General features: G+C 40.7%; 1 protein-coding gene across 5 annotated transcripts in view; it reads right to left on the reverse strand.

Moving 5' to 3' along the window:
- The window catches only part of LOC136420926 (neurobeachin-like protein 1), a 58,442-nt gene that overhangs the window by 24,262 nt on the left and 9,755 nt on the right, over positions 1 to 24,425 (reverse strand). For 4 of the 5 annotated variants that reach the window (XM_066408061.1, XM_066408063.1, XM_066408060.1 and 1 more), the window contains exons 12-37: positions 23,927 to 23,974; positions 14,567 to 14,637; positions 14,109 to 14,215; positions 13,717 to 13,800; positions 13,492 to 13,590; positions 13,029 to 13,204; positions 12,464 to 12,531; positions 12,147 to 12,250; positions 11,620 to 11,721; positions 10,899 to 11,029; positions 10,299 to 10,431; positions 9,810 to 9,929; positions 9,206 to 9,491; positions 8,812 to 8,897; positions 8,355 to 8,444; positions 7,639 to 7,828; positions 6,951 to 7,084; positions 6,240 to 6,396; positions 5,723 to 5,825; positions 4,968 to 5,118; positions 3,940 to 4,095; positions 3,334 to 3,502; positions 2,998 to 3,086; positions 1,916 to 2,597; positions 1,267 to 1,391; positions 701 to 833 (exon numbers count right to left, since the gene is read on the reverse strand). In XM_066408061.1, coding sequence (XP_066264158.1) covers positions 701 to 833; positions 1,267 to 1,391; positions 1,916 to 2,597; positions 2,998 to 3,086; positions 3,334 to 3,502; positions 3,940 to 4,095; positions 4,968 to 5,118; positions 5,723 to 5,825; positions 6,240 to 6,396; positions 6,951 to 7,084; positions 7,639 to 7,828; positions 8,355 to 8,444; positions 8,812 to 8,897; positions 9,206 to 9,491; positions 9,810 to 9,929; positions 10,299 to 10,431; positions 10,899 to 11,029; positions 11,620 to 11,721; positions 12,147 to 12,250; positions 12,464 to 12,531; positions 13,029 to 13,204; positions 13,492 to 13,590; positions 13,717 to 13,800; positions 14,109 to 14,215; positions 14,567 to 14,637; positions 23,927 to 23,974 — 3,794 coding nt within the window. The remainder of the gene's footprint in view (positions 1 to 700; positions 834 to 1,266; positions 1,392 to 1,915; positions 2,598 to 2,997; positions 3,087 to 3,333; positions 3,503 to 3,939; positions 4,096 to 4,967; positions 5,119 to 5,722; positions 5,826 to 6,239; positions 6,397 to 6,950; positions 7,085 to 7,638; positions 7,829 to 8,354; positions 8,445 to 8,811; positions 8,898 to 9,205; positions 9,492 to 9,809; positions 9,930 to 10,298; positions 10,432 to 10,898; positions 11,030 to 11,619; positions 11,722 to 12,146; positions 12,251 to 12,463; positions 12,532 to 13,028; positions 13,205 to 13,491; positions 13,591 to 13,716; positions 13,801 to 14,108; positions 14,216 to 14,566; positions 14,638 to 23,926; positions 23,975 to 24,425) is intronic. The other variant, XM_066408062.1, reaches the window with a different exon arrangement.

Below are 24,425 nucleotides of genomic sequence, written 5' to 3' on the forward strand. Positions count from 1 at the left end.
CTACAGGCTATCTACTAGCTAGCAGGGCATCTTCGGGACACCTTACACTAAGAGAACAAGAAATTAGACACCCTATTTTGCAGGGTACCCCCAGAGGAAACCAATGTTTCCCTATTAATTACATAGTTACATGTAAATCTGTTCCCCCCAAAAAGACACACGCTGCCACTGTTGCTTTTTCCTCAAACCAGACACTGAGACAGCTTAAAAGCTGATTGACATGCAAAGCTACTGGGTAATTGTTAATCCATAGAGCCCATTGGGGAAGTCTGGTCCCCCAATGTTTGGATGCCCTGTTTATAAAAAAAGCCTAGCTACGATGTAAAAGCCTGAGCAGCTAGTCCACCAACCATGACACGTGCCTCAAAAGATGCATGAAACACCCCAGTAACAATAATGTAGCAGGAAGGCACACCAAAGATAGAAAGCCTGCAGAGGAAGTTAACCAACCTACAAATCTACAAGCCTTAGCTAGGTGAACACTACAATAGTCTTTGGGAGCCATTGTAGCTGTAGCTGTTGGAGAAGCCTACGTTTAAAGATTTACTGTACTCTAGCATGTGAAAGTACACATCAAAGTTATTAGTTGCACATTGCAAGCCTGTAAAGAAAATGAAAATTGCAAGCATTTTACAGCAATTCTCAATCTATGAAAGCAATGGCCAATTTGGTGCAGCATTAACAAGATTATAAGACCTACCAGCTTCCTTGACATCTGATATAGAAGCCTGCAGTCCCAGCTCTAACAGTTGCCTCTTCAGTTTGTAAGGAGGGTGGATCAACTCATGGGTCTCAGCAGCCTTGTCCAGACATGTGAATACTTGTGCCTTTTCCTGGATAGAAAAACAACCAAAAAAAATCATTAATCATAATTCTACAGATTCAAAAAGTTATGTAGCTAAAAAGATATCCGTCCCGCTACCTTTGGCATATAGGGTGGTGCCAATCTCTATTTCTATAGCCCTTGGGCCACACAATTGAGCAAACACTCCAGTTGGGGGCTAGTCCACTAGTTGGGATATGTATTCAACTACCATGATACTCTTTTCTCTTTACGCCATAAAACAGTTACTCAAGCAACTTGAAATTTTTTTTTGAAAATTCTAAGTTTCAAAATCTTATCCAGTTCCTTCAGCAATATTTCTTGGTGTATGTTATTACCTGGATGTCTAACCTTCATCAACATATCTTTTCTCTTATAAGTGCTGAGGGCTAAGCAGATAAAGCAGTATGTACAGATTTAAAAAAGGAAGGATTATGCCAAACCTTCCAAGCCTTGTTGTCAGATCCGTCCATGCCTCTCCACAGGATAGAGAAGATGGCGTTCAGGACGACATCACACAACTCCTCCTGCATCTCATCTTCTGTCAGAACAACTGAGTTGGCACTCTCTATACATGAAAAAGACACATGACACTGAGTTGGCACTCTCTATACATGAGCAAGACACATAAAATTAAGTTTGCACTATCTACAAAGTTCAAGACACCTACATTGTACAATTGAGTTTGCACTATCAATACATGTACAAGACACATACAACTGAGCTAGCACTAACCTCACATGTACAAGACATATGAAACTAATTTGGCACATGGACGGTATATAAAACACATACAACACACAATCTAGATTCTACAGAACACATCCTTTAAGAACCCAAAATCATTTTTGAGAGTGCAAAGAAAAAGCTCCTTTTCCATTCAGAAGATTGACAATGATTTTTTTCCTACAATAACACATACTTTACAATATAAAGATAGATACTACAGAAGAAGATACTACAGAAGACATCCTTTTAAGACCCCAAATCAGATTTGAGAGTGCAAAGAAAGCTTCAGCTCCTCTTCCATTCAGAAGTTTGACAATGTAAGAGCTTTTTTCCTACAATAACAATGTATAATCAACTACCTACCTGCCACACTGACCCTACTGGGACTGGAAGGAACTCCTATTGTCCATTGGCTAGTGTCACTTGAGGTAACACCGCTGTCTGCAAAACTCGCTGTACTTTGATTGCATGATGTATTCCCACCGGTCGACCAGCCTTCCGCGTTTGGAGATTCCAACAAATCCAACGAAAACTGACTTTCTGATCTGCTTGCGTTTTCGCCATTGTCATACTGTTCCGTGAATCTGTCGCCGCCATTGTTACTGGATTCATCCTCCGTTCCAGTGAATCCCGTGACATTGGATATGTCAGACATACTGATGCCACTGGTACTTGAGGATAGATTTGTCGAAGATACGTTTGGCGATAAATGACTCATCGACGAAGGGAACGTGTCCACGGGCGAAGGCAAGGGCGAAGATGGAAACGATTCTGGCAAGAAACTTTCGTCTCGCCAAGGTGACCCAGCAGGAGTTATGGGGATTCCGTTTCCGTTGTTTCCCGGAAGTTGGAGGAAGTCCAGTTCTTTCACGGAGTCGTCAGAGGTTTTGGATGAGGTGTCGAGGTCAAGGGTTAGTGGCCGTGTTTGTTGGGTGACATCCGCGAGGGAGTCTTTTACGAGGAACTTGACTAGGGTCTCTTGCCAACCAATCTGCTTGGCACAGAGGGATGGGGCACTGGCTCTGGTGAATAGCACTTGTAGAAGCTGTGTACAAAAAAAGGGTTAAATTTACAATTTGACAATTTAATGGGGAGATGTGTAGCCAAAAGCGTGTGTGTGTGTGTGTGTGTGTTTGTGTGTGTGTGTGTGTGTGTGTGTGAAAATGCCCCAAAAGTTTCACTGAAAAGTCTGACCGAAAAGCTGTTCATTATAAAGCACATGTTGTACAGTAAATTCATTTATTTTTGTTGTGGATCTACTAGTAATAGTAGTATTTCTTGGAAAAAAAGAGTTTTATGCAATGTTCTAAATTCGTGGTTTAACATTTCTTCAGTACTGTAGTAATACAATGAAAACACCTGTTTGAGATATCAAATTTGCCAAAATTAAACCACAGTGACTGCAAAAGTTTAAAGATGTACTGTAACAGCAAGTTAACCAGTACCTCTCTTGCAGCCTCCAGTTTGATGGTAGTATCTGTCTTATGCAACAGCTGGAAGATTGACAGCATGGCGTTGTATCCACCAACAGACTCTGCAATGGTACAGAAACATGAAATCATAGACTGGACCCAACTGTCCATCACAATTAGCAGTTCAACCAATGAGAACATGTCTTCATGTCTGTCAAATATTTGAATTGCAATGTTTTTATTTTGCATTTCTAGATTTTAACAGAGGTGGGCGGGGCTATGGGATTGGTATATTAGGAAAATATACATACAAAACAGTGTGCTGTGTTGAATTGATTTACCAACCTATTTATGGAGGAAACTTCCTACCATTTGCCAGTACTATGTCCAACAGGTTTCTTGTCACGTCACTGGACAGCACCACATTCCTCATGTACATTGTCAGGCCGGCGAAGGCCTCGTAATCTGGTCTCAGCAGTCGCAGACGGAGCTTACTGGCCTCGTAGACTTTGTCGAACTTCAGCAGTTGGGAAAATACCTAAAGTAACGAAATATCATTATTTCACCTTATAGTGCTTGCCACAACAATTCTACATTTTCAAAAGTGAAAACAAGACATTTTTTTCACCCTCCAAAAGCTGTTCATGATCATCTCCATTGCCTATTTTCAGAATAGTCAATTAGGTTATTATGATGATCTTTATCACCATTCAATTTAAAGAACAATGAAGTACATTGAGTTCAGAAGTCTATTATGAATGATATGTGCTAGTCAAATACATTTCCCATACATATATAGCACACCAGCTTCTTTATACACACATCACACTGGTTTTAAAAAAGAAAGAAACTAAAAGTGATCTGTAAACAGTTTAGCTCACTATCTTTCATTGTGACAGAGAAGACAAACTACAGCTGCTACAGCATTTTTTTTAAATGCTTCGTTCCTGAGGCATTGCCAAAAATTGTCCTTACCTTACAAACCCTCTTCCTGACGGTGTCTGTGTACTGCTCTTGTACCAGCAGGGCGTACAGCAGCTCAGCTCCCTTGGGTTCGTACAGCAGCAGGTACAGCTGGTCTCTGCCTGGTCCCTCCAGCAGGGTGATCAGCATGTCCAGCACCTCACACAGCTGATAACAAACATCATACATATATAAGATATAAGAACAAAATTGTAAAATTGGCAGGTAGCATGTTTTAAGTTTAAGCTTTCATTCTACTTGGCAAGATAGTCTTGTGGTTAGGGTTGTTGACTCAGAATAGAATCTAGAGGCTCTGGGTTCAAAAACCTAGGAGGCCCAATGCCATGCCCTTGGGAAAGGCACTTCACACCTATTTCTTGACTCCACTCTGATTGATTTTCCTGGTAAAAAAAGGAGTACCTAGCTTCATTTAGGGATGTCATCTTGAATGCTTATTGGTCATGCAAAACAAACAAACAAACAAACAAACAAACACACAAACAACACGTGCAAAGTACAATTCTTGATTGATACTTAATTCCTCTTCATTTTAATGCACTCGATGCATTGCTATACTGCTCAAATGTTTTGATTTCATCAAGTACGCAGTTGGAAAGCAGCAGATCACAAGATCCATGGGTTCAGCACCAAGGACAGATCCATTCTTGCTTTGAACACAGCTTTTCTACCCCATTCTTATCTTATTTTCACCACTTTCGTGTCATCCTGTAACTTCCCTGTAAGTTTAGTGTCAGCCCAGGGCTCCCTCTTGCTGTAAAATTGAATCCGTTCTTAGTTTGTTGAGGCAAACTTCCGCATTGAGCTTCAATGCAACAGGGGGTCTACATTGTCCAGCAGCATGCTCTAAATCCTTTAAAACACTTTTTCCCACATTTTAGGGACAAATTTCCAATAGGTTGAACTTGATTTTGGGAAAATTTCATGGGACTGTTAATGACTTGATAATGGGAGGATGGAAACTGGAGAGAAAATGGTGTCACTCAAAAGTTCCAAGACTCAGCACAGCGCCCCCTACCCACCTGACACTCGTCGTGCAGGGCACAGATGTAACTGACGATAGCTGACATCTCTTCCTGGTTGATGCCCTTTGACACGTAGTACTTCACCAATCCCAGGAGCGAGGCTCTGATTGTTTTTACATCATCCTCTGTCAAACCCTCCACTGAGCTCCTGTGTACAGATATTCAAAAACAAAAAAAGCATAGTTGATAAGGCATTAAAGATCTCACACCTCCATTAAAAATTTTAAGCTTTAGATTTGTGAATTTCTTGTTTACTTCATTATTGTGAATTTCTCGCTGATTCTGTTTTCCACTGCATATTTTCCACTGGCTCTCACAAGGCAATAGACGTGCATATAGTAGGAAATTGAAAACAGGAAGGGAGGTCACCAATTCTGGAACCTTTCTGAAACCTTTGACCTAACTTCCAGTCAGTGTCTTCAATGTGTGTAGTGTGTGGAAACAAGTCACTCTACTGCACTCAAATAAATACCAACACATACATGACCGCAGGAAGAGTAGTGAATTATTATATGTATGTACTCTCACTAATGGAGGTCTTTCAAATAATAAACAAGCATATGCAAAAAAAAACATAACGTTACACATCAAAAACAAAAGCTTCATACACTGAGGTAATAACATCAGACTGTACATGTACATGTATACAGAGTTCTGAATTCACAGTGGAGAGGTCAATGTGAAAACTGCGGAAAAAACCCCACCCCAAACGTTTTGAGATTTACAGTAGATTAAAAAAGTCATTGACTTACCCATAGAATGTTCTGCAAATGTCCAGCATGAACCGTACTCCATATTTCTTCCTGAACCATTTTCTCTGGTCCTTGATGATGGTGGACAGGTACTGGATGTGGCCTGGGGAGAGAAAAATTAACTTTGATTGTTTGTTTCGAATAATCATATAGATTAGTAAACCACCTTTAGGTCTAACACACCAGATTTGTACAGTAGGTACAAACTGCGTAAGACCAGACTGTAAGGTTTGATCCACCCTCTACTCTTTTCAGTAAGAGTGGTTTAGATGTGGCTCTCCTCAAACAGGAGACCTCCAGCTTTACATCCTATCCAAGAGGACGTCCCTAACCAAAGTTAAGTACTCATTTTCTGGGACCTTTGACCTAACTTCCTGTCAGTGTCCCTGATATACCTAGCCTGTGGAAAACAGCCAATACTGTATTCAAATAAGTACGGACACAAAAGCAAACAAACAAAGACACTGTGCACAGACGTTATAAGATACTGCACATTGGAACAGTAGTAAAGATTTACCTATTCTCACAGGAAATTCACTTCTACTCCATATTCTGAACTCAAACAGGACGTATTTGTAGCAGGCCTGCAGTAGGTCTGGGTAGGACGAAGCTACCATCTCCACAAACAGCTGAATGGCCATCAGCACATGTACGTCTATCAATTCTGGTTTAACCTAGAGGGGGAGGAAAGCAAGGAACGGTCAGACACTAGAGATAGAAGGTAATACAGACTGATCCTGACTGTCCATCACAATTAGCAGTTCAAACAATGATAGCATAGCAATTAGCAGTTCAACCAATGTGAGACTAGCTGCATCTAAATGGGTTACCGGGTAAGCACAAATATTCCCAAATATCAACAGACACTTTGCCCATTTTCTTCATTCACCCCAAAGGATTCTATCTTGAAGTTCATAATTGTGTCAGCAGGAAGTTTTAAAACATATCAGTCAATTTGGAAGTTTAATAACGTATCAACTATTTCAATATTTCAAGTCAGAAAGCAAGGAGCAGTCAGGCATTGATAGAAGAAGAAGAACTTTATTGCACAACAAATGTACACAATTTATGGCAACAACTATTAAACAAAGTACAAAATATAGGTATAGAATAAAATGCAACATCCTAAGTACTGATAAAATAACAAGGGCTAGTGTAAGTATGTTACCTACATAGTTGGCAACACCAGACTTTACTTCAGAATCTCTACTACCTATGTGGTACCCACCTTTTGCAATAGAGCGCCGACAGTAGCCACCCCTCCTGACTGTAGTAGTTCCTCCTGGTTGTGAACCTGGCCATGTAACATCAGCCTCAGTAGGGTCAGGAATGCAGACACAGGGTTCTGTTCCAACTGGGCATCTGTAGGAGACATTAACACAACATGTTTTCACAGTTGAGGCCACCTCATAACTAAAGACTGTTCTTTAAAGTCAATGCTCTCTAAAGTAGCAAACAAATCAACATGAGAGGTGTCCACTAATACACAAAATACATTAACAGGTAAGGGCATATAGAAAAACTTTGAAAGTTTCTAAAAGAATTCTAACTGCACTAAGATACTGTCTGAAATGCTCAAGGCCAGGCATTGTTCTAAGAGTAAAAAAAAAAAACATATGGTCATTTCTTTGAGTCCACCCTTACATTATATGGTACAGTCTGGAAATAGTCCTTAATATGTACTGAGTGAGAACATATCATATGCCATTTTGCTGTTATCATTGATATCTGTACCAAATAGTTTCCCAGTTGAGGCCATCTTATGACTACAGAAAGTTCCCTAAAGTCAAACAAGTTTTACATATTTTACTTCTTGTACATCAATAACTATTTCATCTTTGGCCTGCTTAAGACAAAGGTCATTAAGGCATAATTTATTCACCCTTATTAAAAGACTTAATTACTAACCAACTTACCAGAGGTTACCTTCTGTGGCACCATCACCCAGTCCTCAACATCCTGGGCATCTGCCATGGTGACGCCTAAAGTATCTGTGCTCCCATTGGCTGGCTCATGAGACACTCCTCTCATATGATTGGCTGCTGTTTTAATCTGCTCCAAGACTGGAAACAGCACCTGGATCCCTCCTATACACTTGATGGAAGCCTGATACAAAAAAATGGAAATGTTAAAAAGATTAAACATTGGACAGCGCCTTTTTAGCATATTTCATCTTGTACAGTTAACAGATACTGTAATTCTTGATTTGTTAACTATAACTTAATTTTAGCTGATTTAACGGTCACTAGTCAACAGCTAAAATTTCATCATCGCTAATATTTCATCACTAATATTTGAGACAGTAATGTTTGTTCCCACCGTTAAAATTAAGTACAGTGACCTACTCCATTTTCCCCAAACCGCTATATTTTCCTGCCGCTATATTAAAGTGATTTACAGTAGTGAGTAGTCTAGTTATAGTGGTAGACTGTCTAAATGTTCTCCTAGTCTCTTAATGCTTTTTCTTTACATGTTATTGTAAAATGAAGGAGAAATGCTGCTATTTTGCCCATTTGATATTCCTAAGAAATTGCCTTTGCTTGTCTGTTCCAAGGGGTCATGGATGTATTTTTGTTGTTGGTTCTCAGCAGAGGGTAGTTAGATAAGAGTAAATGATATAAAAGAGTCACACCTTTAAGTCCCATGTGGTACACTGGTGTCCTGTTAGCCTCCCATCCAGACCATTCCCGGACAGGTCGATACACACATAGTCTTTACAGGCCTAGCAAAAATAACATATCAAAGTTATAAAATTTCACATACCATAATTGTTATATGGATGTAAACTTCACAATAGCATACTGTAATTCTCTTCATTCTGATAATAAATTATACGTCAGGGTAGAATCTTCAATCCTAGCACTATAGATTGTGATCAGAGTTTCTGTTGACAGAAATCACAATCAGGATCTATCTTTAACAATTGCCAATTCTACCCATACAAAAAGTGATCCCTATCTAGATCTGATCCCAACTTACATGACCGAAAAAAATTCTCATCAAGCATCAAACACGGAGACTGACAGAGAGTTTGATTATCAAAGAAAAAGAAATTTTTTGATAAAAGCATCCTCTATCTACGCTCTTACCTTGGCTGTATAATACAGGACTAGTTTGTCTGCCAGTTGGGTTATGTCTGCATCTTCGTGATGAAACAGAGCTAGATTGTTTGGACCTACAGAACAACATCAACACCAACATCTTAAATTGAATACAAATAATCTCTTAAATCTGGGAAAATGTCATACAACATATATTCAAATCAAACACAACAATTGTGATGGAAAAAATGTATTGCAAAATTTGTTGATCGCCAGAAGGTACATGTTGTCGAATTTCAAAAGAGTAGAGCATATTTTCCGACTGAAAATCTTCCCTATCACATTGAACAGGGCTAGCAAAGCTGCAAACATTGGGCAATCTCTAAAAAGATTAGGAAGATGAAAGAAATAGACAAAACAACAACAAAATACACATTCCTACCTGCCATGAACAGCCCTTTGACCTGTGAAGGTTGCAGAGCGTCGTAGAACACACAAACCGACCCCAACTGCCCCTGCAGGGACGTAGGGAAACCCCACAGACTGTCCTGGCTCCCTGCTTCTATACTGGACACTGAGGGGTTCTGGGATTGGGAGGAGGGCACCAGGGATGCTGGGAAAGAGAACGGGAGGGAGGGACCCCGGGAAGGAGCTGTGTTGGAGTTTGACGGTTTCTGCTGGGAGTTGGTCCTCTGGGTGGAAGAGCCGATTCGGCAGCAAGTGAATGGCTGAAAGAAAAAATAGTAAAATTATCAAACTGTGTCCTTAGGTGTGTGGCAGTACATTTTTGTATGGTGGAAAGGTGGTCCAAGGTTATCCACAATAGTATCTAAAGAACCTGGGTTCAAATCCCTACCAGCCCCAATTTTGGGATCATGAGAAAGGCACTATACAGTGAGAGAAGCTGCATCAGCGAATAGTCTGTCCTTCAAAGGAGACATTAAGCTTTCATCCCCATATATGCATGGGGAGAGCCTAAGACATCAAACCCCTGCACGTTAAAGGACCCAACACACAAAAGTCTATTCAATGTACTGAAACCTTACCTCTGAAGTAGAAGGGAACTTGAGCTGTGCGTTTATCCTGAGCTGTCCGTCCACAAACACAGACAGCTGGCTCTGGGTGAAAGGTCGTCGGGAGCCTGCATGCACCACATCCACACAGTGCTGAAGAGAAGAGGAACAACAATTTGAATTGAAACTTTTTCCTTTAAAACTTGTATTGCACAGAGTTTCCTAATCCAGGCAAAATGACATGGTTTCTTGTACACTGTATACTTATCTTAGGACATTTCACAAGTCTTTTTTCAGTAAATCTTGAAACTATTGTCGTTTTATTTTTAAGGAGTCTGCATTTCCAATGTATTACTACTTACTACTACTTATGTATTACTACAGAATTGTTACAACTGCGAACTTATAACACAGCAAAAACCTCCTTCTCATTCCAATTTCGAAATAAATCCACAGCGAAGGTGTTTAAAAAAGTCTTAAACTGCAAAATTCCTATCTTATATGTGCTATACTTGTCTTTACCCAATTGGAGTCAGTGAAGTAGATTCTATCCACTTGTGCAGTCAGGTAGTCCTTTTTGTAGCACACAGCAATCACCAGGCTGCCTTCATTGGTGAAGAAACCCTCAAATCCTGTACCATTGTCTGTGCAGAAACTAGAGGGGAAAAAATATTTTTTAAAGAACTGTAGTAATTGTTATCTAGTGATGCAAAAAAATTGATGTAAGAAAAGATTTAGTGCAACCCTCATCTGGAGTATCATGTCATTATGTAGGTAAAGGCATGTCTATTGGAAAAGAAGGAAAGGACAATAGTGGAAATTAAAGGTGTAGAAAAGATGCAAAGACACAGAGAGGTCAGAGGGGAGGCAAAGAGAATAGAAGGAACAAAAATAGAATGATGGTGGAATGGTAGATAGAAAAATGGCTTTGTAAAAAAATTGAGAGATGGGAAGGAATGAAAAAGAAGGACGAAAAAGGGAGGTAGCGAGGAAAGAGGGAAGAATGGATGGATGGATAAAGGAAAGGATGGATGGATGGATGGATGGATGAAGGAAAAGGTGGATGGATGGAGAGAAGGCTGAATAGATGAAGGGATTCAAGGCATGTAGGTTTAACCTTACCTGTACAACTGTCTTCTCTGCTTGCCCCCACTCATATTCAGTTCTTCTGCATCTGGATTGTCCATGCGCACCCAGGCATGTAAAGAGAAGCCACTGCCTGGCCACTTGTTGATGCAAGGGACAGTGATACCCTGGATAAAAAAGATGTGTGGCAAAACTTCATAAAAACTAAGCACAGTCTTCACTGGAAAAGTCTATAAGTATGTACTGTGCTCATTTCAGTCTGAACTACTTTGGAAGCCACATCTGTGAAATCAGTCTGTGTGACAGGCTGAATAAAAGTTCTGAATGGGAACTATGCGGTTCTGGCTGTTTTACTGATTGTGGTGCAAAAGATGTTGGTTAGCTAGAGGATTAGTTAAAGTTAAAGTGGTCCCATACATCGAAGATGCGTAGGGGGGCGCCCATGTCCCATCCGTAGCCCTTGGGCCACACAAGTGCAAGTCACTACAGCAGGGGGCTGGTCCGCTGGTAGTGATGTGTGTGTGTGTTTAACTTCCATACTCTTTCCCAAATGCTGAGTGCTAAGCAGAGAAAGAAGTATGTACCATTTTTAGAGTCTTTGGTATGACCCGGCCAGGGTTCGAACTCACGACCTACCGCATGCAAGGCGAACACTCTACCAATTAGGCCATTGCACCGGCTCAGTCAGAGGATTAGTCCCCTATAAAAATATGTCAACTTAACAGAAACTGTTAATTTTGCCTAGTTTAAAACTTACACTTGTTCTGTGCTGTAGGTCAAAGTAGTGCAGAGCTTCTCGATTGGTCTCCTTCCTTGCCATTGTACACAAGGCCTGGATCACCTCTTGAGTATACGACATCTGAAACAAAGACTCACAGCCTTAAAATTGCTAAATGCAGCCGTAAGCCCAAGTCACACATTCAGGACCTTCCCACCACTTTGCTCCCAACCACTTGCCAACCAAAGTTGGTGCTTGGTTGGTAGCAGCCTGGAATCTATTCTATTCTAGCTTCAGTTAATTCCTTTGATTGCATCCAAGCAGAATATGACTTTCCTGACTAAGACTACCGCAGATTCTTTCAGTTTTAAACACTCTAGTAGGCAACTAGCGTCCAGCTGCAGATGACCTTGCTCATGACTAACTCCCATGGTCTGGAGAAGCTATGTGTGACAGGGGCTTTACCTATTGTTTCTACAACTCAGTCTTACAAATTACTAAGTGTTAAAGTTTAACATGATATCTTATGAAAATGATACAGATAATTTGAATTAGGATTGGCCGACCTGTTCCCCAGTGACTGTGTCCCTCATTAGCATGACCAGATGTTTCAGTTCCATGGGGGAGATGGAGTGACTGCCCAGACATTCCAGTAAACTCAACAGGTGCACTGTGGAAATAACATACCAATACATGTAAGATTATGCAAATATTTGTGTGTTAAATTTGAAGATTTTTTTCAAAAGCTAAATCTGAATATGCACAAGATGATTGCAAAACAAGACTGAAAATATCACATTTTGTGTGATCTTTCTGTGCCAGCTACAATATTCGCAAATTTCCTTTTGTGGTGGCTATAGGTTCATTTGAGTTTAAAACTTACTTATGGCCTCCTTGTTGACTCTTCTTTCTTGTGCTAAAACAGTCAGTATCCCTGAAATGACTCCATCTCTGTAAAATTAAGGAACCATTAAATTTGTTAATATAATAATTATGTCTTACAAATTCTTAATGTTGCTAACACATAGAAAGATGTTTTAGATATCTACTTCGAACATCCCATGCCTTTGTATAATATTTATGATTTCTCGTCTGTCTTGTCTAATTGTAGTTTATCAATTATGAAAATGACTTTTTTATTAGCTTTACAGGTGTCCATTGAAAAATATATAAACTGAAAAAAACAGACAAAAAACAATTGCTCCACATGAATTAGTAGACTCTTCTATTGACCCCATGACCTGGAATGACTGTCATGTCTGATAAACAACTACATCTATCACTTCTGAACTCTACTTCCTGTCACTCTGGCAAGTCTGACTAGTTCTACCATCTTTCCAGTCACTTCTTGCCACTCTACAGACAGTGCATTCAAATAACTATAAACACAAAAGAACAGAAATATCCAAACACACTGAAAACAAAACTCAGAGGCAAAAATGTAGCACCTGCAGCAGTGGGCCTTGTTCTCAAAACTGGAGGAGCAGACTTTCCTCAAACTGTCAGTCAGCCATATTTGGAGGTCATGTGACTGCAGCTCTGGCACCCATTGGATGAGGAGTGCAGCAGCCTTGGTGTTTTGTATATGCTGGGCTGTGCCAGGTTTGAACTCCCCTTCAACCATCTACAGACAATACAAATTTAATTCAATTAGATGACAGTAAAAAACAGGTGAAGTTTGTTTCAACTTACACTGCAAGCATTTACAATGGAAACAGAAGCTTTTGGTGTATCTGAGTTCTAGGGTACATGTACATGTATATGTACATCACAATATTTGCTTGTCAATTTCTGGCAAAAATTCAGTGTAACACATTTACAAAAACAACTAGGATAGCATAAAGAAATATTGTACCTGTATGAAAAGGCAATTACTCTGCTAAGTAGAAGAAAACAAAAGAATTTTCTTACCATGCCAAGGAACTGGTGAAGCAGTTTCTCTGTGGGCTGACCAAACTTCCTTAAGTGCTCCAGGAGCTCATCATACCCGATAAACTCCTTAAAGGTTTCCTGTGAAGATCAAGAAATTGAAAAGCCATCACTAAGACTAAAAAAAAACAAGAGAAAAGACTTAGTTTATAGTATTTCAGGGCACTATGATTTTTCACAAGAATAAATCATTTCCACATGACTCACCTTTGCAGCTGATGACCCAGCCAAGATTGCCGCAACAGCTTCAATAAAGGCAGTTTGGAAAGCACTGGCAGTGTCTTTGGTTACCTGGAAAAGTTCAGAAGAGTTTTCATGCTGTGGAATACTGTGGAAATATGTTGTCTGAGTAGTTCCCATGTCAAACATGACTTTTGATTAGAAAATACTTACATGTACAATAGTTACATCACACTCTTTTACAATTTATTCAAGGGAAGTAAGTTCAGCACCAAGGACAAGAATACATGCGCCTTGAATTTCTCTATTCTTTTCCAAACCTATATCATCTAGATTTTGTATAAGCATGACAAAGACTATGCCTTCTAAAAACAATATGCCTGAGTATGTCATAAAAAATAGATGATAAAATTAGTTACCTTAACATTCTTAAGCAGCAGCATGAGGTTCTCAAAACAGTTGGCCCCCAAGTATATGGCCTGCAGGGCAGCCCGGTCCCGGCAATCCAACATGGCTGGGATGATAACTGGAGGGAAACAAGGTGGTGGCAAGGTAGTCTTGTGGTTAGGGTTGTTAACGTAGATAGTTAGAATCTAAAGGTTCTGGGTTTGAATCCACAGCAGGCTTCAATGTTGTGCCCTTGGAAAATGCACTTGACTCACTGTCTCACCAATAGAACAGTTCACCATTTTCTACACTTTTATACATTGTGGGTAAAACATCAAAGTTGAAGACCCCTGGGAACTCTTTACACAGTGCCACGGACTGTCCACTTTGACATTTTACCCACCACATATCACACTGCTCATGCACACTTCAAACTTTGAATTAGCTTATAGCAATGAGGATTAACTGACCCACTATGCTAAATGCTTACCTAACATTTTGGTCTGTAGTTCCACTTCTTTCTCTGTCTTGCCAGCTGCTTGTTTGTCCTCTGTTTGTGACCTGCCGACAGAGTAACAACTGTTTAGATTAAAAATTTATTTCTGCATGTAAATGGGAACAGTTTTTACAAATTTGTGTCCTGAATCACTTTTGCCTGTGGCACAAATCTAACGACCCAAAAAAGTTTAACTTTTTCTATAGAATATGATAAGTATTAGAGAATCACAATGAAGAAAATAAGAATTCAATGAACACATTTAAAAACAGCTTTTCCTTTATTACATATTAAATGATTCTGCAAGATTTTAGGAAGGCTGTCTGAAACTTCCATGGTGATTCTTGATGTCATTGGGTTGATAAATATTTTCCCTATGTTGAACTTTTTTCTGTGAAATTTCTTGGACGTGCAAATCATCTTATTTCCATAGGCCACATGGCATAATTCTTTTCTATATCCATACAACCTCCTCCAAACTTTTCCGATTCAAAAGTACAATCTATCTACTAGTATCATGAAAAATTAAGTGTTAGTAAAATAATTTCATATCTGTACTTTCCTACTGAACTATGGAAGCATAATCTTTATTGAACAAACTTCATCTAAAGGAATCACAACAAACCAACACAGCAGCAGCAACAAAAAAAGGAGCAAGATTCCTAAGCATATGTCAGGGTAGAGATTCCAATCTGGCAGAATTGGAAGTTCTACTGGTAGAGATCGCATTCAGAGTTGCTGTCGACAGAGACTACGATCGGGATCACTACTGGTAGGATCTCTGATCGTACTGGCAGAGATTCTGATCATGATTTCTGTTGACAGCGACTCAATTACCAGATCACAGTCTCTATCCTTGCGCCCATGTATATGCTGGTTAACATACTAAGGATCATTGCAGCACATTCCATCTTTGCAACTACACTGCAAGTTTCTTTAACTATGCACATTACTTTAAAAAAGTAAAACTCTCAAAATTGCTGTTGGGAATTTCAGCATGGCTAAGTTCTAGCTCCATGCTGCATACACATACTATGAAAAACATATTTATTAAATCCCATTCATTCTTAACTGATAATCTGTACTAGAGTCCATTCCGAGTCACTGTGAGGGTTTTATAATGATATTTGTAATCATTTTGAAAAATTTCTAATAAAAGAATATCTGACTGACAATAGTTCCAAATTTTTCTAAAAGATCAAATACAAAAATTTGAATTTATTTGAATTCAATTAGATAATTTAGAAATATTTTGAAAGTAACAGCACAAAAACCTCTTTATTTGTAATAATTTCTAAACATCTATGTGATTATTTAACTTTTAGAAATATCAACAAGAAATGGTAGAAAATGGTTAACAATGGTAGAATGGTGATTGCCCCCATAAAAGTAGGTACTAATCTGGCCCTTCTGTCTGCTTTTGTACATATTTAGACCTCACTGCAGGACACCGCTCGGTCCTTTATGGAAAGCATTCTTCCCTAAACTTCGCAAGGATGTGTAAATTACTTTCTTCCCAGCCCTCTGACCTATTTATAGAGATGTTACAAATAATGGTAGAAAATGGTAAGAAAAACGTGTTTTCAAAGGAAAGGAACTCCGACCGACTAGCTAGCAGGGTGGTCAGGCCGTTCCCACGTGAAAACCCGAAATCTCTTTGTGCCAAGTAGCCGACAAACCGGGGTTGTAAAACGGGGGTGTCAGGATCATATCCTGTGGCGATAAACGAACAACACCCTCTGGTGGTCTCAACACCGCCACATCCCCCAGACCTATATCCAAATCATTCTCAGCCCACACCTCGTTGTGAAAGCACACGTCAATCTTGCGCTCCGAAGTTTTTAAGCTCCGAAGTTTTTAGCTCCGAAGTTTTTCTCAGACGCTTTTATCAGGACTCTTGGCACCGACATTTGCTCCTCAGACGCTGTTTTCCGGACTCTAGGCACCGATATCTGCTCCTCAGACGCTGTTATCTGGACTCTTGGCACCGACATTTGCTTTGCTTCGCACCGTCCATCCGGCCCCCGGCGGTCCCGCTGAACAGTCCTGCCCGTAACTACGTACACCAGGCCCCGCTGTACACCAGGCCCCGCTGAACCAGGGCCCGCTGAGCAACAGGACAACAGCCAACAGCCAACTTTCAACAGCCAACGTTCAACGGCGGCCATTGCAATCCAACCCAAGGATTCAAACACACGGTGAGCTACCCCCTTTTACATTAATGGATCCCCCTACTACACGGATCGCCATTACTGGCCACTCTTTGTCTCTAGACTTGACAATTTCATTCAGCGACGAACGCCCACGGCCTCCGGACGGGCTGTCTGTCCAGACTTTTGGCTAGCGAATGTCGACATTAACTTCCACGGCGTCCCGGGCTGTTCGATTCCAAAATATTACAACAGTGTCCTCCCTATTCTTAGAGAAACTCGCCCACACATTGTATACGTCGAACTGGCCCACAACGACATTTGTCGGCCTTACATGCATCCCGACAAAATTGCACATGACCTAGTAGCCCTATCCGGCCGAATCTCCAACATTCCGTCCGTCTCCGTCGTCGTAGTGGCAGAACCATTATGGCGACTTAAACCGCCACGTGGAATGCCGAACTTCCATGATCGCATCGACGATTTCCGCCGAGTACTTCGCCCCCTCGTCGACGCGACACCTTCGGTCCACAGATGGTATCACAAAAAACTTTGGTAAAAAAAACCCAAACTATTTTGTCAAAGATGGACTCTATCTCAGCGAACTAGGCAACTTAGAGTATTACAGAAGTATACGGGGAGCACTTATCCCAAATCTTCCGTCTCCTGAATCGTACCATTCATAATATTTGACGTTTCTTACGAGCATATGTTGTTGTTCAGATATAATATAATTGGATCCGATACTCGAACTGCGGAATTCTTCGCGGGTAGGCTTTTCTACTCTCCATGTTTGGTCGCATTTCGCGCCCTCTTGGCCCCTTGTTTCTGCTCACAATTGGTGAGCTATATGGTGGTTTGATGCCTAATCTTTACCGTGGACGCAACTTGGTTTATGATTTCTTATATTTGCCTATGTCGTAAACTTTGAATGGAGCTTGACTAGCAAATCATTAATGTCTTGCGTTAACCCCACGGAAATTAACTAAAAGAACGTTTGATATTTAGACGATATTATCGTATACATTCTGTACCTTGTTTTATATCATTTCCTTTACACTCATCTGTTTTATACTTGTTTATAATTCCATTTAAGGAATAAATGATTGTGTTCCCGCCAAACCTGATTTGTGTCTGTCCACGTTTATCCTTATGCTCCCATGATATCGGTAAGGATTCCTTGCATTGTAAAACAAGTTTGCCACGGAAACCTGACATGGTAAAAACGTGTTTTCAAAGGAAAGGAACTCCGACCGACTAGCTAGCAGGGTGGTCAGGCCGTTCCCACGTGAAAACCCGAAATCTCTTTGTGCCAAGTAGCCGACAAACCGGGGTTGTAAAACGGGGGTGTCAGGATCATATCCTGTGGCGATAAACGAACAACACCCTCTGGTGGTCTCAACACCGCCACATCCCCCAGACCTATATCCAAATCATTCTCAGCCCACACCTCGTTGTGAAAGCACACGTCAATCTTGCGCTCCGAAGTTTTTACCCACCCTCCCATCTAGTTCCCATAATAGATGACATACCATATATTCCATTAAAACTGCGCCTCGACACGTCATGTAGTGCGTTATCCAGCTATTTGTGTATGTCACGCCATGTGGTATCGTGTCCTGATCACGAATGGCCCTAGTACCGTTACCGGCGTAAAATAGCCGTTTCAAATAAATTTTTTTTATACCTAATTACGTCGTGTGGTACCTAGCCAATGCAATGTACTGACGTGCAAGGTTATTTCCTTACTACCTTCGTCCCGACGTGTGGCGCAGTTGTTTCTTTTACGACTGTGCTGTCAGGCGAAAGGATTTATTTACTACCTTCGTCCTGGCGTGTGGCGCAGTTGTTTCTTTTACGACTGTGCTGTCAGGCGAAAGGATTTATTTACTACCTTCGTCCCGACGTGTGGCGCAGTTGTTTCTTTTACGACTGTGCTGTCGGGCGAAAGGAATTTCTTTATACCCTGTCGTGTGGCGCGGCTAATTATTTTCCCGTGCTGACGGGCGCAACATTGTTTACTCTCATTATCCTTCTGGCGGTTGCCACGGTGACCGACAGGACCCACCTAAATTCCGGTGCACTTCCCCATAACCACACCTAGGGTCCACTAAACATCCCAATAACGCAGGTTGCGGCGTCATGACTGTTCTTTGAATGTCGATCCGAAACCTGCCTCTTTCGGTCCCGACATGTATATAAGACCGCTTACCTGTCAGAAACATTCTGCCGTGCAACCGATGACCTCGTATCTCAGTTTGTCGCATACATGCGTAACAAAGGCTATACGGCATCCCACCTAAACTCTCTGCTATTGCCTTCGTTCATACGCGGGTAAATTTTCCGGCCCAAATCAATCATTTTTCATTCAAAAACTCGTACGTGCTTCTCGCACGTCTCAAGCCCCGTTCCGAAGGATCACTCCCTCCATTCTCAAAGTCCTTCTCGACGCCTTACCTTCAGTCACCCCCCGCGCCTACGATCGGCAGCTCTTCAAAGCTCTATTCCTATTCACTGCCACTCACTATCACCAAGGACATTGCTATCACGTATAGGGGAAGTCCCAGTCACTGTCTGGCCAACCACACATTACAGCTCTCGAATATCAACAGTCAGGACACACCCCCTCACTCCATACTAGTCACCTTTCGCACCTACAAGCACGGTAACCCTAGTCGCCCCGCAACTATCTCTATATCTCCACACGACGGCAGTCCGTACTGCCCAGGAGCCAGTCTGAAAGCGTACCTCACGATACGGGAGAATTGCGCAGGTTGCCTTTTCCTCCGTAGTGATCCCTTCTCAAACACACGTGCACTACGCAAACACGTCGAACTGGACCCCGTGAATCCTCAGCACACTCATTTCGTATTGGGGTCGCCACTCCCGCAGCCCTTAAACAACGTCCCTGGCAAGCAACTTAAGGCGCTAGGGAGGTAGTCGCATTTCGGACATACATACGACCATAGTGTAATATATCTTGTTATCTGTCAGACACCAAGCGGATAGCTCTAACGTGTGAACTATGTAGTGTTAAATCAAGCGTTTGAACTAACAAGGCGGGGCTAGGAGGTGCTACATTATAACGTAGCAGCCCTTTGTAATCTATTACAGTAGATAGCTAGGATGACTTTTGTTTTCTAGTGTGTAAACGGATGGTGTTAGGAAGCGCTATGTGCATAGCGTACCACTATACCGTGTAATATTAGTGTACCATTCTATTGCAATGTGCTCTCAGCCGGAACCGACACCAGACCATTCTCTTGTATATGTACCGATGCAGAATTCTCCTTAATTGAGTATCATTTCCTTGAATTGACCTTTCTATCAGGACATTCAAGTGTACTACATCATAGTACATGCATATTACGTTTCTCCTCTAATCACCGTAACTAAAGCACAAGCTCATATGCCGGCCCGTACTCTGTATTATTGGTATCAAATATGCCTAAAACTTGCTGCATTCCGCTTGTATGTTTCCACTCTGCCTTAAGTTCATAGGTTGACTATTTTCCTTTTATATGTCCGTACCTAACAGTAGTTAGTTTATATTCGATGTTATATTGTTACTGGTTACTCCGTGGAGATGTTACTCATTATTAATGGCCAATTCATATTATATGGTAACTTGTTACCCCGCTGAGTTGCGACGCCCCAACCCCGTGTCTCCTTTCATATGTCAGTATCTCACATTAATACGTCTATATTCGATATTAGATTGTTACTGTCACTCCCGAGTTGTACACATGATTGCAGGATACGTTAAAATCGTATGGCATTCTTCCGATACAAGAGTGTTGCGTTAGAAATTGTAGAATACGATGCATTTTCTACGGCTGTCAAGAAAATTTGCAGATTTGATGTCACTAATGCCTTGAGCAAAATTATACAAATCAAAGACTAATTATTAGTAGATATATAAGTCAGGGAATGTTTTCACACGTGTGACTCAATCGCTAGATGTACCGGCTTATATGATCGATCAGAACGTCACTCATGCAGAATGAAACACCCCGCACCGATCTTTCAGTGCTTACTTATAGTGTTATATTGCCATAAGAGGCGGTGCAGTTATTTGCGAGGCCGACTTTATTCTTCATGACCAACTCATTGCCATGACATCATGTACACGATACAGCCCATATTAGACGACACATCTACTCATACAATTACTTTCTCACCGACGCAGTATTTCATTGTATATGGGCACTTCTTCTATTATGATTCCAGTTGCACAGAATTGATTGTGACCTCAGCGTGCCTCATTTTTAGTCCGTAATAGAAAGATTTCTCTTATTGTACCGTATGTTGACTTTATTTTTTCCGTATGTTGACTTTATTTTTTCTCTCACTTCCATGCCTGGTGACCCCGGGCCTCTCGGGCAAGACAACCGGACCCTCGTCAGACGACAACGTCTACTACATCTGACAGATCATCGCTCCGATGTCAAGAAACCCCGCGGCTTTCCTCAAGGCATACACACCACCCTCTACTACATCAGCGCACCCTTGGATACCCAGTCAACGGCTGATTCACCAGGGCACTCTCAGACGGCTGGGCCCACCTCACATGGAACCTCACATCCCGCTCTACTATCCGACTTGCCAAAGGACAATTAATATTCGCAACCTATAGTACTTAAGTCTTATTTCCCGTTTGGCTGATAGTAACCAGAAGGCCCCTGCTAGCACCTTGGCTATTCCGATCCAATATATCTACATTCAATAGACAAAATTATGACATCTGACGCTGTGAGAGAAGTGTGCGGGTTGCCTCTTCAATTACAGTGTCAGACGCGCATGATTTTAACCCCATGTTCAAATTCATTCTTCTCCAGTATCATTTAAGTGCACAGGAAGTCACCTTTGTTGTTCTGTTACTCATTATACTTGTATACTACATATGATATCTGTTACTCATTACATTACTACATATGATATCTGCATGTGTGTGCGGTCGCCTCTTTCTCTGCGTCACGGGGCTTCCAGTTCCCTCCATACGTATGTTAAATATTGGTTTTGGGTTAGCTCATCATTGCATTAATGTACAACTCTGACCTCTACCACTTGTGCAATGCCGTGATACTACAATACAACTTTCATAATATACCAGTCCTCTACCGCTTGCACACGTGTTATACTGTTATACGATAATCACAACACAAACCTGAAGTATATTTGTCCTGTGCTTCTATGTAATATGAACGGATTGATTTGGCTTCATCTCCTCAATCTGGACTTAAACGCATCTTAGCATCTGGCTAACTTCCTCAAAACTTTAGTTACGGTGAGTAAACACCAATTTCGCCGTTTGCAGCACTGGGTAAATCCCAGGGGTAAATCCTACCTCCCCCCTCCGTTAGGGAGTTAGGGTTGGGGTAGCCGGCTCGCGGCACAATTTTCTGTCCAGTAATAGCCAAAACTTTCTGTGCAATTGACGTAAATATCTATGCCGCCCGATACGCAGGGCAACCTTGTAATTCAGTATGCTTCCCACTTCAGACGTTCAAATGGTGTTCAATGTAAACAGCTAAGTTGTACCACCCGAAAACTACTCAAGCTGTATTTAAATACATATATACGTATGTGTATGTTTGTATATGTATATATATATGTATATATATGTATATGTGCATGTGTATGTATGTATGTATGTATATATGTGTATATGTGTAATTTTTTGTTGTTGTCCCGTGCATTAGTTTACTCCCTCATTGCTCCTACGGCTTGAGTTATTTTCTTAAACCATGTCTCCTTTAACTTCCAATTGGTTCATATTCGATAATATATTGTTACTCCGATAATATATTGTTACTCCGTTGGGTTGTACTCCTGTTAATGGCCAACCCGGTGTCTCCTTTTATATGTCAGTATCTCGCATTAGCAGGTAATACTCGATATTATTTTGTTATTTGTTACTCCGTTTAGTTGTTACTCCTGTTAATGGTCAACTCAGTGTCGTGATGTGGTTTGATGCCTAATCTTTACCGTGGACGCAACTTGGTTTATGATTTCTTATATTTGCCTATGTCGTAAACTTTGAATGGAGCTTGACTAGCAAATCATTAATGTCTTGCGTTAACCCCACGGAAATTAACTAAAAGAACGTTTGATATTTAGACGATATTATCGTATACATTCTGTACCTTGTTTTATATCATTTCCTTTACACTCATCTGTTTTATACTTGTTTATAATTCCATTTAAGGAATAAATGATTGTGTTCCCGCCAAACCTGATTTGTGTCTGTCCACGTTTATCCTTATGCTCCCATGATATCGGTAAGGATTCCTTGCATTGTAAAACAAGTTTGCCACGGAAACCTGACATGGTAAATTGTAAAAAATTGTAAATGATGGTAGAATGCTGTTACCATTATTTAGAAACCATTGTAAATATCATATTCTACATCATGAATATTTCTAAAGTTTTAGAAAACTTAAGAATTATTTAGAAAGTTGAAATCACATTCAAAATATTTCAAAAGTATCAAATCTCTTACACAAATAATAACAATAACTTGAAAATAGTTCTAAATTATGACAATAACAACCCTCACGGTGACTTGGAATGGACTCTATACCAGAAACTATTTCTTATACATTTCTTGAAGTTCTTTTCTCAACTTTTGAAGGTTAGGACATTCTAGTGAAAATCATATCTTGTTGACAGTACATCAGTTTTGACTTGATCATTAATGTCGGGCAACTTCAATAATAAATCCTGCTCTTTATTCTTGTATAACTGATACAGCCACACCAATTCAAATTTTAGTTGTCTGATTTTTTTCTTCTTATCATGCTTAACTGGATGTTAAACAAAGCCTGAGGGCCAGGTTTATGCCTTGGTGCACTCAGGTTTATGGAGTGAGTGCAGTCATATTCACCTATTTGCCTTCCTGCCCTCCGTTTTTATCATGTCCGAGAACAAAAAAGATAAATTCGTGTGGCCATAACATGGACATTCTAATTGTGGACGGCTGTATAGATGGCTACTAAGAACGAGCAAAAAAGCGTTGAAAAATCGCTTCAGCTACAAGACACTAACTGCAGCCAATCAACTTCAAGAACAGTTCTATTCGCAGCCTTCTCAAGGACATGCAAGCGGGGCAAGGCTATGAGGAAAAAAGTGGAACAAAAAATGAACAGGCAGCAAGTCTGGCAGCTGCAGTACACATGTACATGTATAGGGGGCGTCCACACACCTCAACCACTGGGACATTCCCGTGTGTTTGCCAGGGAAGGCCTGTAAGCTAGAGATGATACAAGGTGTGACAGCATGGCCAAAGTCAAGGTGATAACAGTGTCAGGGTTCATACAAGTACTGTAAATTCATTTCCTTTTTCGCAGGGACTTAATTTCGCAATAGAAGAGGAAATGAGGTTTTCGCAACGTTTTAAGTTTGCAGTTAAAACAATTCTGTAGTGCAGCAGTAATACATTGGAACCCATATTTGCAGTGTCATGAATTCCCTGTATGAAAATCATTGAAATAAATACACTTCAAAGCTACAGTAAGCAGGTGTATCTCAACAACTTGGTGTCAGTAGTGGGATTCTTTGATTAAACCAATTTGAGCACAATCAATTAGTAGTGTATGAACCCTGTATAATGATGAAATGTGACGGGTGCTCCTATTTCAAGACAGAGTAGAATATAAAGTATACGTGTGAGTTCAAGCCAAAGTCACAACTTAGACAACCAA

This window comes from Branchiostoma lanceolatum, chromosome 15, assembly GCF_035083965.1.
Source record: "Branchiostoma lanceolatum isolate klBraLanc5 chromosome 15, klBraLanc5.hap2, whole genome shotgun sequence".
NCBI lineage: Eukaryota > Metazoa > Chordata > Leptocardii > Amphioxiformes > Branchiostomatidae > Branchiostoma > Branchiostoma lanceolatum.